Source organism: Aegilops tauschii, chromosome 3 (assembly GCF_002575655.3).
Source record: "Aegilops tauschii subsp. strangulata cultivar AL8/78 chromosome 3, Aet v6.0, whole genome shotgun sequence".
Classification (NCBI taxonomy): Eukaryota; Viridiplantae; Streptophyta; class Magnoliopsida; order Poales; family Poaceae; genus Aegilops; species Aegilops tauschii.
The window spans coordinates 595,830,205-595,845,560 of record NC_053037.3 but is presented as its reverse complement, the minus strand read 5'-3'; the positions used below and the strand labels follow the sequence as shown (position 1 = coordinate 595,845,560).

Genomic DNA, 15,356 nt, shown 5'->3' with positions numbered 1-15,356 from the left:
ACACACATGTATACTTTTTAGGATGTAAAACGAACTGAAAACAAAAGAGGATGTAAAACCAACTAACGGACGAAGAGCAATTTATTCAAAGAGAGTTGTTTCCCGCTAGCCCTTTTTTGGCACCTCATTAAACCTTCCACCGGCCGGATCGAGCGCAGCCGCGTCGCCGGACCAGGAGAAGATACAAATATCGGTCCACTCCCCATCCACCCATCACCCCTTCCTCACTCCTCTCTTGCTAGCTTCTCAGGCGAGCCATCCATAGCCTCTTCTCCGGCCGGCGGGTGCAAGAGCAACCAAATAACCAGAGCAGCCATGGCGGCAATGACGGTGCGCGACGTGCTGTACATGTACGGCATCGCACGGCAGGCGTACGACCGGTTCATTTCCGTGTGCGGCAGCCCAGAGAAAGCCCAGAACGCGGTGGCACTGCTGGTGTGGCTGGACCAGGGCACCATCTCCGCCATACACCACGTCCCAGCCACGGCGCCCGACGCCGTCGCCATCGTCGCAGAAGAGGCCAACGTCGTCCTCGTGTGCCTCCGCCACCAGGAGCCCGCCCTCCTGCCCAGCCTGCTCATCTCCGTGCTCTGCATGCAAGGCGGTGTCCACATCGAGCCGGGCTTCTTCGCCTTCCACCAGGACCTCGTCGTCCGCGGCGTCGCCCACTTCCTAGATGGTGCCGGCAAGTTCGTATTCGACGACCGCCTGCACGCCCTGCTCCGGAGGTCCGAGACTGGGCTGATTGTCAACCCGCCGGAGCTCATGGCGCCCTACACCTCCCAACCAGTGGTCGTGCCGGAGGACTGCCGCTCCATGTTCATCACCTTCTCCAAGGGAAATGCCCTCCACCATGAGGAGATCTTTGAGTACTTCAGGCAGTAAGTGTGCACTCACATACACTACTCGATCTATTGATTAAGTTTATTTATACACATGGATCTACTAAGATCTGCATCCATGATCCATGATGATTGGAACTGGATCATGTCTCATGGTTTGCATGCATGGGTGCAGGAAGTGGGGCGACTGTGTAGTGAGGGTGCTCATGGAGAAGACGAAGGGAGGCCACAGGCCCATGTATGGCCGGATCATCTTCAAGACAGAGGTGATCGTGAAGCTCGTGCTCAACGGCGAGAGGCTCGTCAAGATCTCCATCGGACAACGTGAGATTTGGCTCCGCAAGTACGTCCCCAGGCCAACCAACGCTGTCGCCTGATCCACAAACCCATCCATCGGCGTCTTGTCTATGCTTGTCTATGCTCTATGCTCTATGCTAGCTAGCCGAGTGAATTGCAAAAAACCGCCACATTGAGTCAAAGTTATCAATTCTTCAGGAAAAAACCACCACAAAACATGTAGTTTGAAGACTTTTGCATAATTGTGGTGGTTTTGTGCAATTTACTCTAGCTAGGCAGATCTGCCTATCGATTTGTAAGGTACCATTTCAAAATGGATTTTGTATTGAAATTAAGGGGGGAAAGCTAGAAAGGATTGCTTGAGATCATTGTCTAAGTCGGTATACTTCGCATTGGCTCCCAAAATCTTGGCGCAAAAATGTTCTTTGTTTTGTGTTTTTCTTTGTGAGAAAACTTTTAATCTATTCATTTTCAATCATGGCAGTACAACAAACATCAGAAATAATAAAAATTACATCCAAATTCGTAGACCACCTAGCGACGACTACAAGCACTGAAGCAAGCCGAAGGCGCTCCATCGTCATTGCCCCTCCCTCGCCAGAGCCGGGCACAACTTATTGTAGTGGACAGTCGGGAAGTCGTCATGCTAAGGCCCCATAGGACCAGCACGGCCGAACAACAACCACCGCCAATGAAGAGTAGCGTAGATCGGAAGGATCCAACCTGAAAACACATGAACGTAGATGAACTAGAACCAGATCCGAGCAAATCCACCAAGGACAGACCCGCCGGAGACACATCTCCACAGGCCCACCGACGATGCTAGACACACCATTGGGACGGGGGCTAGGTGGGGAGAACCTTATTCCATCTTCAGGGAGCTGACGCCGTCTCGTCATCCTGAGCAGGACACAAACCCTAACAAAACATGAAGGAACAACTGAAAACAGAGCCCTCTCGCCGGCAAGGGCCGAGATCAACCGTGCCGCCATGGCCCTAAGGCCACAGGAGACGAGGCGGACCGACGGCGCCTCCAGCGGTAAAGAGGGAAACCCTAGACTTTTCTTGGGGATGAGGTAGCACCTTTATTACATTGCCCCTTGTCTCATGTGGAAATATGTTGTCCACTAATAAGGCATGCCTACTATATCTGTAAGTCGCCCATCTTTGTCTCGATTTTTTAACTACACATGTGAGACCAAACTAAAAACTGCTACATAACGGTCACCCATATCGCAACGCAGATCCTTCCACCTCCGGTCCCATTCAGTTATTTGGAGATGAGCACCTACATTCGTTATCCCCAACCGTGCCCCCCTCCTCCGATTCTCCCCGTCCATTTCAACTTTATTTTAATCATCTGTCTATATATTTATTGTTATTTCTTTCCTTTTCTCGGCGCGTGACACCTCATTGGGAGCCACGTACCATTTCCACTCCATGGGGAGACATGCCTAATAATAAGCTTGATGCTCCATTGCTGGCATGGAAGAAACCACTGACATTGGTTGAATATACTTTCATTTCTTTCCAAATCGTTGGTGCACGGAAAGTTGTAGTTTTTTGTTTCATAGTGCATATATACTAGCACCCTTGATTTTACTTCTTATTTTTTATTGTTAGATCAAGCCACATAAGGACAATACCCCACAAGCATTGTCTTATTTCTATACTTGCATGTGCTTTGTCTTATGTTCTATACTCGCATACACATCTTCCCAAAAGTTTTGCCCAATTTGTTTTTACAATGTGGTTTAGTTGTTTGTGCTTGAGGCAATTTAAAAGAAATAAAGAGTTGCATGATGCTGAACAAAAAGATTGCTGCTCCTTACATTTGGTGGTATTATTGTCTTATTGGATTAACCATGTGAGATCACTGCCTAGCTTTCCAGCTTGGTATCCTTCGCTTCCTCCCACAAAACCTTGGCTCGCAAAAGTTTCTGATTTTTATTTGAAACTGCGTATCAGCCCCAAATTGAAAAAAAAAATACAACCATTATACAACAGTCAACCATGTCGTAGATCCTGGGTTCCATTATCTGTACATTGACCGCCGTCTTGCATACCCCCCCCCCCCAAAAAAATCCAACATAGCATTGCCTCATTATGCTTATTGCTCTTTTGTCTGTATGGAAGGAACTGTGTGCCATTGTCTTAATATCCCTCAGTTTCTTTCCCAAATGGTTAGTGCACGTAAGTTCTAGGTTTTTGCTTCACATTACATATTTATGAGCACCCCGCTTTGTGCACACTACTTAAAATAATAATGGAATAGTTTTTTGCTATTGGGTCAAGCCACGTGAGCCATGCCCAACTTGCATCGTATGTTTTCTGTACTTGCATGTGTGATTGTTGCTTCCTTGCCGCCACGGAAGAAACTACATGTCACCTAGATATCTTTTCCTTCCTCTCCGAAAACTTTAGTGTGCAAAATTTAATATTTCTATTTGAAACTGCATATCAGATAGAAGAGAAGGCATAATTGTTACACAACGGCCACCCATGTCGTGACATAGATTCCCCGGTGCCATTTGGACATTGACCGCGCCTACATATGGTATGTTGTGATCCAAATTCATATGGCGGTTAATTTCTGACGGAGTGGAGCAGAGGCATGTCGCTGGGAGGCTTGGGCCGCGTGGGGGTATGGATCAGTATCGACCTAGGTTGGCCACTACTATATATATACTTTGTAAGCCACCGCGCGGGATAAGATCATCGTAATCCCCGGCATTTGTAACCTCTCCGTATATAGTTATGTTTCACTGGTTGGCACCCGTGGTTTTCTCCCTTCTCATTGGAGGGGGTTTCCACGTTAAAATCTTGTGCCCCTCTGTGTTGATTTGATCTTCTTCACTCTCTATTTCCTGTCGTATCTCTAACAACGTAGACCTTCCTACAATGTCCCACCTCCTCACCATCTGTTTTCTCTTATTCTATTCCTCTCATGGTTCAAGTTCTTACTTGTCTTTTCTGGGTGTGTGACACCTCATCTGCAGCCACGTATCACGACTATAAAATCACCTTTTACTTATGGGCACCTAAACCCCTCCATTGACAGGTTTAGCGCCTATAACTACTATCCTACCAATGAATGATTGGGTCTCCATTGATGGGCACGCTGTTCGTCAGCAGAGATGATACATCAGTATCAAGTGAAAAATTTATACCAATCGATGGTGACTTGGTATACTCTTTTTCGCCCGTCGGTGCTGATTTTTGGGAGGTCTAAGTCTAACTTTTTTCACGAAGTCTAAACCATCTATTTATATTAATATTGGTTGCTGAAATAGAATTGAAGTGTGCTTGTTTATGGGCTATACATGCCATACTTGAACTCTGTAAGAAGGCTCGAAGGGTGATAAATGTTGGTATCTACTGTACAAAATGGTAAGTTATTTAGTATGAATTTGTATACCATAACTTGAAGCTTATATCACTATTATGTTGAAGGAAAACAATTTCATGCAGTCAGCAATTTCAAAAATTATGAACTTAAAGTTAAGTTTTTTCAGGTTTAATGGGGGCAATAAGGTGTTGAGGAGAAGGAAAACAAGAGGGTCAAAACCACAAAGCTTCGGTATGCCTCGGCATCCCCTATACCTCAATTATATCTTTTATGATCTTTTTGACCCTATGTTTTTAATTTACGGCCCTATTATGTGTGGTATGTTAGACAATAGATTTTGTTTCTTTGCTATTAGTATTAATAATAAAGACACAATACTGAAAAAATGAGAGAGATGCATGCATGGGTATGAGTTATCAAGTTATGTTAGCTCTCTAGTAGTTTTATATTTTGTTAGGACTCAAAAGAAGCAAGGTACATATGTCATGCTCGAAGATGTTGGGTTATAAAATAAGGAGACAGAGTTGCATATGTATGAGATTTCTATACATTGACCATTAATTTGATCATTAGTATTAAGGTTCAGTATTTGGCAAATTGTCTTAGGGGATTCAGCTTATGTGTGGATTGAGTAATTACTCGTTCAGAAATGTTGCATGACCTTTTATCTTTTTTCAATGGCAGCGCGAAGTAGAGGCACACCCCAGACGAACAACATAGCTACAGTGCCAAACAGAGAATGAAGGAACGAGGGGGGCATGCCCTAGGCCATGGACACGGCTACCTGGGGCATGGCGCCGCCGCAGGTTCTTTTAACATGCATGGCTGCCTTCTTTCACCTAATGAAAACAACTTGTGACCTTAGTAAATGGCTTGATTATATTGATATGATTGCTTGATAAGTAATGAGCTAACCACTGCTTTGAAACTTTCAAAAGTGTGTCATAATTCCCCTTGGAATACTTAGTCTGGATGTTCGTATGCAATCCTTAGTTTTCACTCATATCATGTGATGTTAATGATAAATACTTCTTCTGATCCAAAATAAGTGTCATGGTTTTAGTTTAAGTTTAAACAAAAACCACGACACTTATTGTAGATATGAGGGAGTACTATAAATGCATGTCCTGAGATTGATACATTTTGCTATGCCCACTGGTACAAAACTTTCAACTCTGTAAACGAAAAAATATGTACGTATTCGTGCTATAGGTGCATGTCCTGAGATTCGCGCCTACTCTGCTAGCAGTAATTCTTCTATATACCTACTAATAAAGCAATATGTGTTTCTTTGAAATTTTTTCATCCGTTCAGCACCGAAAGATTTTCTTTTTTACTATCCGAGGTGGTACTAATTTTTTTTCATTGTCTGCTAGAAAAGGGAAAAGGATTTGTCCAGAATTTCATACTTGGGTCGCGCGCTGATGCCCGGTGAAGCCAGCTCACTTATTTTCCTGCCAACGCAGCTGAGAATACCCTATTTGCAGCACAAGGCGGAAAATAGCCGGAACTTCTCACACGGGGCCAAAGACTGGGCCGGCCATTTGTCTTTTTTCTGTGTTCTGTTTCTATTTTAGTTTTTCTATTTCTTACGATTTTTCCTTTCTTTATTTTTTATTTTTAACCCTTCCAAGTTTATTTTCCTTTTTATCTTTTGCGTGAGTTCACAATTTTCAAAAAATGTTCATAATTTCAGTTTTTGTTGAAATTTTCGAAAAAAAATCAGAATTCCAAAATTGTGCTCCCATTTGAAAAAAAACAGAATAATAATTTTTTTTTCTTGTTCCAAGAAAAATTCAAAAAAACCATTTTTGTAAATGTTTGTGTTTTTAAAAATTGTTAAAGATTTTCCAGCAGAAACTTGCATTTTAGAATGTTCCAAATTCAAAAAATATTCTTGTTTTAGTGAAATGTTCACAAATTCAAAGCAAAAATATTTTAAATAGTCACACATTGTTCCTTTACATACAGTCGTACCAATTTATATACGTGTGTGAAACTACATGTAGTAAGCTGGATGAAGGATGGATGGATTAAGCTAGACGAAATATGGATGGACTGGTACGTGAGCTGGCTGGAAAAGGACCTTGAATTTCTTTATATATAAAACATGTTCCCCTTTTTTCAAAAATGTTTATGTTTTACAAAATTATTCAAAATTTTCAGAAAAACTGCATTTTAAAAAATGTCCAAGTTCAAAAAATATTCTTGTTTTAGTCAAATTTTCAGAACGTCAAATGAAATGTTCATGTTTAAAAAATACGCATTTTCTAAAATTGTTTTGAATGTTTAAAACATGGTCCCTTTTAAAAAAACATACATTCAAAAAATGTTCCTGATTTCGAAAAATATTTGTATATTTAAAAAAATTCCATTTTAAAAAATAATGTGTTCCGTAAAATGTAAGAATTTTTTTAGAATTTGTTCGCAATTTTTGAAACTCGTCGGGATTTCAAAAATTATTCATGTTTCCAAGAATATTAGATAATACTCCGTTTGAGAAGTTAAAAAAAATGTTTCGAATCCGCCGTTGCAGTATGTTCTTAAATATTTGTGGTGGCCATTGGTTAGCAGGACATGTTTGTTTAGGTGGCTAGCAGCATTTGGTCATGTCTTTGAATTTGTGAGTTTGATCCCACATTGTTTCTTTACATATAGTCATATCAATTTATATGCGTGTGTGAAACTACATATAGTAAGCCGTACGAAGAATGGATGAATTAAGCTGGACGAAGAATGGATGGATTGGTATGTAAGCTAGCTAACCCTAAATTTCTTGAGGGTTGACTACGCAAGCTAGATGCATGGAAAAGAGAAGACCCGACTCACTCCCATATTAGAACTTCACACCATGCATAGAAATGAGATTCAGCCTAAATACTTGTCTTGGTGCTTGTTTGAACCACTTGATAAATTTTAAATCGGAAAAGTTGGGATAGAGGATGGAAATATTATATTAGCTGTGGCCTTGGTTTTGTTTTTAGTAGAGTTATCACCTGCTCTGTTCCCGAATTTTGATGTTCTATACTTGTGCACAATAATTAAGAACATGCAAAAATAACCATGATGTGATATGGCTAGTTTTCTGGATAGGAGTGGCAAGGGGCTATGGCGTGTTCACTCACCAGAGAGACTCTGAAAGGCCGATTAGGTGGGTTTAATTTTCCTTGCTTAATCTCAAATGTTCTGTTGTTCTCTTATAGAGTTGACTAAGAAATCAAACCTGCTGACTAGTACTCCCTCCGTCCCAAAATGTAAGACGTTTTTTGATACTATGATAGTGTGTCAAAAGGCGTCTTACATTTTGGGACGGAGGGAGTAGAAGCTAACAAACAAACAACCTGATAAACAAAACATAACTAACCAACTCTAGTTTGCCGTGGATTTCAGTTGCTTCTTCTGCCACACATGTGTTTTGTCCATCAATAACTCTGGTTTACATTACATAGGTTCTTACAGTAATGCTTGCCTGCTTTAAATAACTCGCAGCCGGTGCACCATGATTTGTAATGCATTTTAGCTGCTGTAAAAGGATCGCAAATTCATTACATCCTCACACCATCGCAGATTTGATGTTAACAATTGATTCCCCCAAACCTTATTTGAGGGTGAGGAACAAACAGTCAACAACATGAAATTGTACATATTAAACTAACAACTCATCAAGGATAAAATAAACTGTAGACTTCAATGAACATTGGATAACCTCGTGGTGTACATTTCAGATAGCATGTCCACAACAACACCAGCAAATAGAAACTTCTGTTGCACAAAAAGAAACTTCTGTCGTGCGCAGATAGAAACCCCCCTCTGCAGATAAAAGTTGTTGTATACCATTTTTATCCAGCTTCTGTTTATTCTCGTCTTCTGTGGTATCTGAACCATTGTTGCTGCTATAGCACAAACATGTGAAAGAATGCCAACATTGTTAAGCTTGACTTGGAGCCCTGCCGGTTCATAGCTAGTTGTCTAGGAGCTTGTCGAATCTGATAGTCTAGAGGCTTATCAGTGACATACCATTTCTTTGTCGCAGACGGGCCTTTTTTTGAAGAACCTCTTGGAGAGGGTGGGGGTTTCCACAAGTTCCATAATTAAGAAGGATAGAATTTGTCCAGTTTATAAGGAAACTAGGCGCAAAAATATACAGCTTATAAGGAAAATTAGACCCAAAAAAATCTAATGACGCTCAGCTAATCAGGGAGAAACCGGGCATAAACCACAAGCATCTTAGGCCGCAAAACCTAGCTAAACTAGGCCTCTGATAATACAAAGCTGAAATTGTGCAGTTGTTAATCGGATGTAAATTTCATGTATTGCATGCGTATTTGTCATTTGCTGACTTTGTATTACAGATTTCACTTCTACTTCGGTAGACCCCCCTAAACACAAGGACGGCTCAGATTAGCCCATACCTCTTCATAATAAAGGACATGATGGTCATATTTTGTTTTGTATGTTTTTCTTTTTAAAATATCAATTCGATGTATACGTATAGGCCGTACACTTGCGCACTGGGCCGTCCCATCCATCTCTTTAAATCGCAAAAAATTATAAGTGTGCCAAGATTCGAGACAGGAACTTCTGGTTCATAATGCGACGCCATAACCAACTCGCCACCATCAATTCACGTGTTTACATGTCTTATTCTTTTCTTCTATACGCTTTTCTTTTTCCAGTTTTCTTCTTTACTTCTTTACTTCTTTCCTTCTTTCTTTTTTCTTGCCCTTTTTTTCTCGCTTTTAACGGTTTTGTCCCAGATTTATTTTCCTTCTCAATTTCTTATTTGTCGTTTTCCTTTCTTTTTTGTTCATTATTATTTTCCCTTTTCTCTTGCAATGTGCAAACTTTTCCCAATTTCGTTTTCTATGAAAGAATGGGCTTTAAACAAAATTTGCGAAAAAATTTCCAAACTTGGTGAACGTTTTCCTAAATCGATAATTTTTTTAAAATTCATAAAAAATATTGATGAACGTTTTTTCAAAATAGATGTTTTTTTCAAAATTGATGTTCCTTTTCTCAAAATTGATGAATTATTTTTCAAAATGAATGCATATTTTCAAAGTAGATGAATTTGTTTTGCCAAAATTGATGCACTTTTTTCAAAATCGATGAACTTTCTCAAATCCTTAAAAAAATCTACAAACATGAAATTTTTCTCAATTCATGTTCCAAAAAATGCAAAACTTGTTGAAACCCCAAACCAGTTGACATGGTACCTTAAATTGATCATACAAGGACATGAAAAAAAACTGAGACCATTTAAAAAATGTTGAGAAATGGGCTACTCCCAAACGGACTCTTCTGGCCTAACCGAACAGTCTCCGTCTAACATGGTATTTTTGGAAATCTCAAGACTGGCCCAAACTTCCGTAAGCAGGTAGGCGTGCCCATGGGAGTCATTTACACTAGGTTTGAATGATTTCCTACACATATGCAAATTGCGACACCCGCCATTTATCGACAATTTTTAACCGAGAAAACTCCACAAAATACAAAGTTTGTCGAAAAGCAAAGCAACTTGGCATGGTGCCATAACTTGGTCATAAGAAAGGGAGTTTATTTACTGCTCCCTCCATGTATTGTTCCCTTTGTTTGGAGATTGATTACCATCCGTGAGTTAAGGTAAGGTTAATGTTATTGAGCGATTTTTCTAAAAATAAATTATTTGTTTTCTAATTAATGTGATTGAGTGATTTAAGGTAAGGTTAATTAATTTAGATTTGATCTTTAGAGATTATTCGTGATTGATTCTACATTACTAAATAACTTGCGCCACTATGGAAAGTTCAGATCTGTTCAGATTTTTTTCGTTGTGTGAGAGGGTGACGTGAAAATAAACCGATGAAGTGGGGGGAGGGGACGAAAAAAACCAGCGAAGGTGGGAGGAGGTACCAAAAAAACCATGGGAGGTGGGACGAAAAAAAACCTGTAAGCGAGACTACCAACTGCTCCATTAGGAGTAGAGATAAAACTCAAAAGAGAGAAATGTATGTCATTGATGCCCTTTGAGATCCGGTTTGGGTAGCAGAAGGTTTCCGTGCTTTTTCCCTAAGAAATGACCCTGAGTTATCGAACCCATGAAAGGATGTGCACTACGACAAAGGACCTGACAAGTTATTGCTAAAAAAAATAAATTCTAGGTTATCAACCGGACCTTTAACAACCTTTTCGGTGCAAACACTAGTATTAAAAACATGCAGGGTATGTGGTCTTACTGTCGTCACTTTATATTTGTGCTCGGGATCTTATGACATTAAACGATGCTCTGGAAGACAACCACTATGAGTCCTTGCGATGCGAGGATGTCTCCAAAGTACGTCTTGACCGGTGCATCACCTGCATCAAGAGTAATTTGTCCAACCGATGGCCCTTACCATCGCGGGGGGTTACCTCAGTTGTACAATGTGTATGAAAAAGTTTGATCATGTATTCAGAAAATTTTAATCAAGCATTTGAAATTTTTTGTTAAACAAGTATTTGAGAAATGTTAAATGTGTATAGAAAAAATGTTGATCATGTATTAAAAATGTTAATCTCATATTTAAAAATGGTTAATCAAGCGTGTTAAAAATGTTAAAATGTGTATAGAAAACATTTTGATCATGTATTCAAAAACTGTTAATCTAGTATTTCAAAAATGTTAATCAAGAATTGGAAAAAAGTAAAAATGTGTATAGAAAAAATGTGGAACATGTATTTCAAAACATTCAGTTTGTATTAAAAAAAATGTTAGAGGTGTATTATAAAAATGTGATTGAGATATTTGAAGAATGTATAGTGGAAACGGAAAGAAACAAAGAAAAACCAAAAAAACAAAAGAACATAAGAACATAAGAAAAAGGAAATGAAATAAAACCAAAGAAATAGGTGCAAAAGGAATGAAAATAGTTAAAACCATAAATAAAGAAACAAATAAAAAAAGATTGTTGAAAACCAAGAAAGAAACAAAAACCAAAAAAAAGGAAAATCTGAAAGAAAAGAAAAATAGATGAAAACCATGAAAGAAACAAAGTAGAAACCAAAGAAAAACTACAGGAAAAACCCGAAGTCTAACGACCAAAAAAAAAGAAAAGAAAACAAACAAGAAATATGAAAATCAAAAATTGGTGAGTATAACATTAACCAGTACCAAGAAAAAAGGGAGTGCAAATTTAGCAGGATACACACATGTATACTTTTTAGGATGTAAAACGAACTGAAAACAAAAGAGGATGTAAAACCAACTAACGGACGAAGAGCAATTTATTCAAAGAGAGTTGTTTCCCGCTAGCCCTTTTTTGGCACCTCATTAAACCTTCCACCGGCCAGATCGAGCGCAGCCGCGTCGCCGGACCAGGAGAAGATACAAATATCGGTCCACTCCCCATCCACCCATCACCCCTTCCTCACTCCTCTCTTGCTAGCTTCTCAGGCGAGCCATCCATAGCCTCTTCTCCGGCCGGCGGGTGCAAGAGCAACCAAATAACCAGAGCAGCCATGGCGGCAATGACGGTGCGCGACGTGCTGTACATGTACAGCATCGCACGGCAGGCGTACGACCGGTTCATTTCCGTGTGCGGCAGCCCGGAGAAAGCCCAGAACGCGGTGGCACTGCTGGTGTGGCTGGACCAGGGCACCATCTCCGCCATACACCACGTCCCAGCCATGGCGCCCGACGCCGTCGCCATCGTCGCAAAAGAGGCCAACGTCGTCCTCTTGTGCCTCCGCCACCAGGAGCCCGCCCTCCCGCCCATCCCGCTCATCTCCGCGCTCTGCATGCAAGGCGGTGTCCACATCGAGCCGGGCTTCTTCGCCTTCCACCAGGACCTCGTCGTCCACGGCGTCGCCCACTTCCTAGATGGTGCCGGCAAGTTCGTATTCGACGACCGCCTGCACGCCCTGCTCCGGAGGTTCGAGACTGGGCTGATTGTCAACCCGCCGGAGCTCATGGCGCCCTACACCTCCCAACCAGTGGTCGTGCCGGAGGACTGCCGCTCCATGTTCATCACCTTCTCCAAGGGAAATGCCCTCCACCATGAGGAGATCTTTGAGTACTTCAGGCAGTAAGTGTGCACTCACATACACTACTCGATCTATTGATTAAGTTTATTTATACACATGGATCTACTAAGATCTGCATCCATGATCCATGATGATTGGAACTGGATCATGTCTCATGGTTTGCATGCATGGGTGCAGGAAGTGGGGCGACTGTGTAGTGAGGGTGCTCATGGAGAAGACGAAGGGAGGCCACAGGCCCATGTATGGCCGGATCATCTTCAAGACAGAGGTGATCGTGAAGCTCGTGCTCAACGGCGAGAGGCTCGTCAAGATCTCCATCGGACAACGTGAGATTTGGCTCCGCAAGTACGTCCCCAGGCCAACCAACGCTGTCGCCTGATCCACAAACCCATCCATCGGCGTCTTGTCTATGCTTGTCTATGCTCTATGCTCTATGCTAGCTAGCCGAGTGAATTGCAAAAAACCGCCACATTGAGTCAAAGTTATCAATTCTTCAGGAAAAAACCACCACAAAACATGTAGTTTGAAGACTTTTGCATAATTGTGGTGGTTTTGTGCAATTTACTCTAGCTAGGCAGATCTGCCTATCGATTTGTAAGGTACCATTTCAAAATGGATTTTGTATTGAAATTAAGGGGGGAAAGCTAGAAAGGATTGCTTGAGATCATTGTCTAAGTCGGTATACTTCGCATTGGCTCCCAAAATCTTGGCGCAAAAATGTTCTTTGTTTTGTGTTTTTCTTTGTGAGAAAACTTTTAATCTATTCATTTTCAATCATGGCAGTACAACAAACATCAGAAATAATAAAAATTACATCCAAATTCGTAGACCACCTAGCGACGACTACAAGCACTGAAGCAAGCCGAAGGCGCTCCATCGTCATTGCCCCTCCCTCGCCAGAGCCGGGCACAACTTATTGTAGTGGACAGTCGGGAAGTCGTCATGCTAAGGCCCCATAGGACCAGCACGGCCGAACAACAACCACCGCCAATGAAGAGTAGCGTAGATCGGAAGGATCCAACCTGAAAACACATGAACGTAGATGAACTAGAACCAGATCCGAGCAAATCCACCAAGGACAGACCCGCCGGAGACACATCTCCACAGGCCCACCGACGATGCTAGACACACCATTGGGACGGGGGCTAGGTGGGGAGAACCTTATTCCATCTTCAGGGAGCTGACGCCGTCTCGTCATCCTGAGCAGGACACAAACCCTAACAAAACATGAAGGAACAACTGAAAACAGAGCCCTCTCGCCGGCAAGGGCCGAGATCAACCGTGCCGCCATGGCCCTAAGGCCACAGGAGACGAGGCGGACCGACGGCGCCTCCAGCGGTAAAGAGGGAAACCCTAGACTTTTCTTGGGGATGAGGTAGCACCTTTATTACATTGCCCCTTGTCTCATGTGGAAATATGTTGTCCACTAATAAGGCATGCCTACTATATCTGTAAGTCGCCCATCTTTGTCTCGATTTTTTAACTACACATGTGAGACCAAACTAAAAACTGCTACATAACGGTCACCCATATCGCAACGCAGATCCTTCCACCTCCGGTCCCATTCAGTTATTTGGAGATGAGCACCTACATTCGTTATCCCCAACCGTGCCCCCCTCCTCCGATTCTCCCCGTCCATTTCAACTTTATTTTAATCATCTGTCTATATATTTATTGTTATTTCTTTCCTTTTCTCGGCGCGTGACACCTCATTGGGAGCCACGTACCATTTCCACTCCATGGGGAGACATGCCTAATAATAAGCTTGATGCTCCATTGCTGGCATGGAAGAAACCACTGACATTGGTTGAATATACTTTCATTTCTTTCCAAATCGTTGGTGCACGGAAAGTTGTAGTTTTTTGTTTCATAGTGCATATATACTAGCACCCTTGATTTTACTTCTTATTTTTTATTGTTAGATCAAGCCACATAAGGACAATACCCCACAAGCATTGTCTTATTTCTATACTTGCATGTGCTTTGTCTTATGTTCTATACTCGCATACACATCTTCCCAAAAGTTTTGCCCAATTTGTTTTTACAATGTGGTTTAGTTGTTTGTGCTTGAGGCAATTTAAAAGAAATAAAGAGTTGCATGATGCTGAACAAAAAGATTGCTGCTCCTTACATTTGGTGGTATTATTGTCTTATTGGATTAACCATGTGAGATCACTGCCTAGCTTTCCAGCTTGGTATCCTTCGCTTCCTCCCACAAAACCTTGGCTCGCAAAAGTTTCTGATTTTTATTTGAAACTGCGTATCAGCCCCAAATTGAAAAAAAAATACAACCATTATACAACAGTCAACCATGTCGTAGATCCTGGGTTCCATTATCTGTACATTGACCGCCGTCTTGCATACCCCCCCCCCCCCAAAAAAAATCCAACATAGCATTGCCTCATTATGCTTATTGCTCTTTTGTCTGTATGGAAGGAACTGTGTGCCATTGTCTTAATATCCCTCAGTTTCTTTCCCAAATGGTTAGTGCACGTAAGTTCTAGGTTTTTGCTTCACATTACATATTTATGAGCACCCCGCTTTGTGCACACTACTTAAAATAATAATGGAATAGTTTTTTGCTATTGGGTCAAGCCACGTGAGCCATGCCCAACTTGCATCGTATGTTTTCTGTACTTGCATGTGTGATTGTTGCTTCCTTGCCGCCACGGAAGAAACTACATGTCACCTAGATATCTTTTCCTTCCTCTCCGAAAACTTTAGTGTGCAAAATTTAATATTTCTATTTGAAACTGCATATCAGATAGAAGAGAAGGCATAATTGTTACACAACGGCCACCCATGTCGTGACATAGATTCCCCGGTGCCATTTGGACATTGACCGCGCCTACATATGGTATGTTGTG

The 15,356-nt window shown here is 41.5% G+C and overlaps 2 protein-coding genes across 2 annotated transcripts; both read left to right on the top strand.

Annotated features, from left to right (window-relative positions):
- The first annotated feature begins 315 nt into the window (after positions 1–315).
- On the top strand, positions 316–1,219 carry LOC141020773 (uncharacterized). The gene is made up of 2 exons (XM_073495716.1): positions 316–881; positions 1,018–1,219. Exons 1-2 carry the CDS (start codon positions 316–318, stop codon positions 1,217–1,219), a joined length of 768 nt encoding a protein of 255 aa, XP_073351817.1.
- A 10,745-nt stretch (positions 1,220–11,964) lies between these two features.
- On the top strand, positions 11,965–12,868 carry LOC141020772 (uncharacterized). The gene is made up of 2 exons (XM_073495715.1): positions 11,965–12,530; positions 12,667–12,868. The coding sequence occupies exons 1-2, from the start codon at positions 11,965–11,967 to the stop codon at positions 12,866–12,868; spliced, it is 768 nt and encodes a 255-aa protein (XP_073351816.1).
- The last annotated feature ends 2,488 nt before the right edge of the window (positions 12,869–15,356 follow it).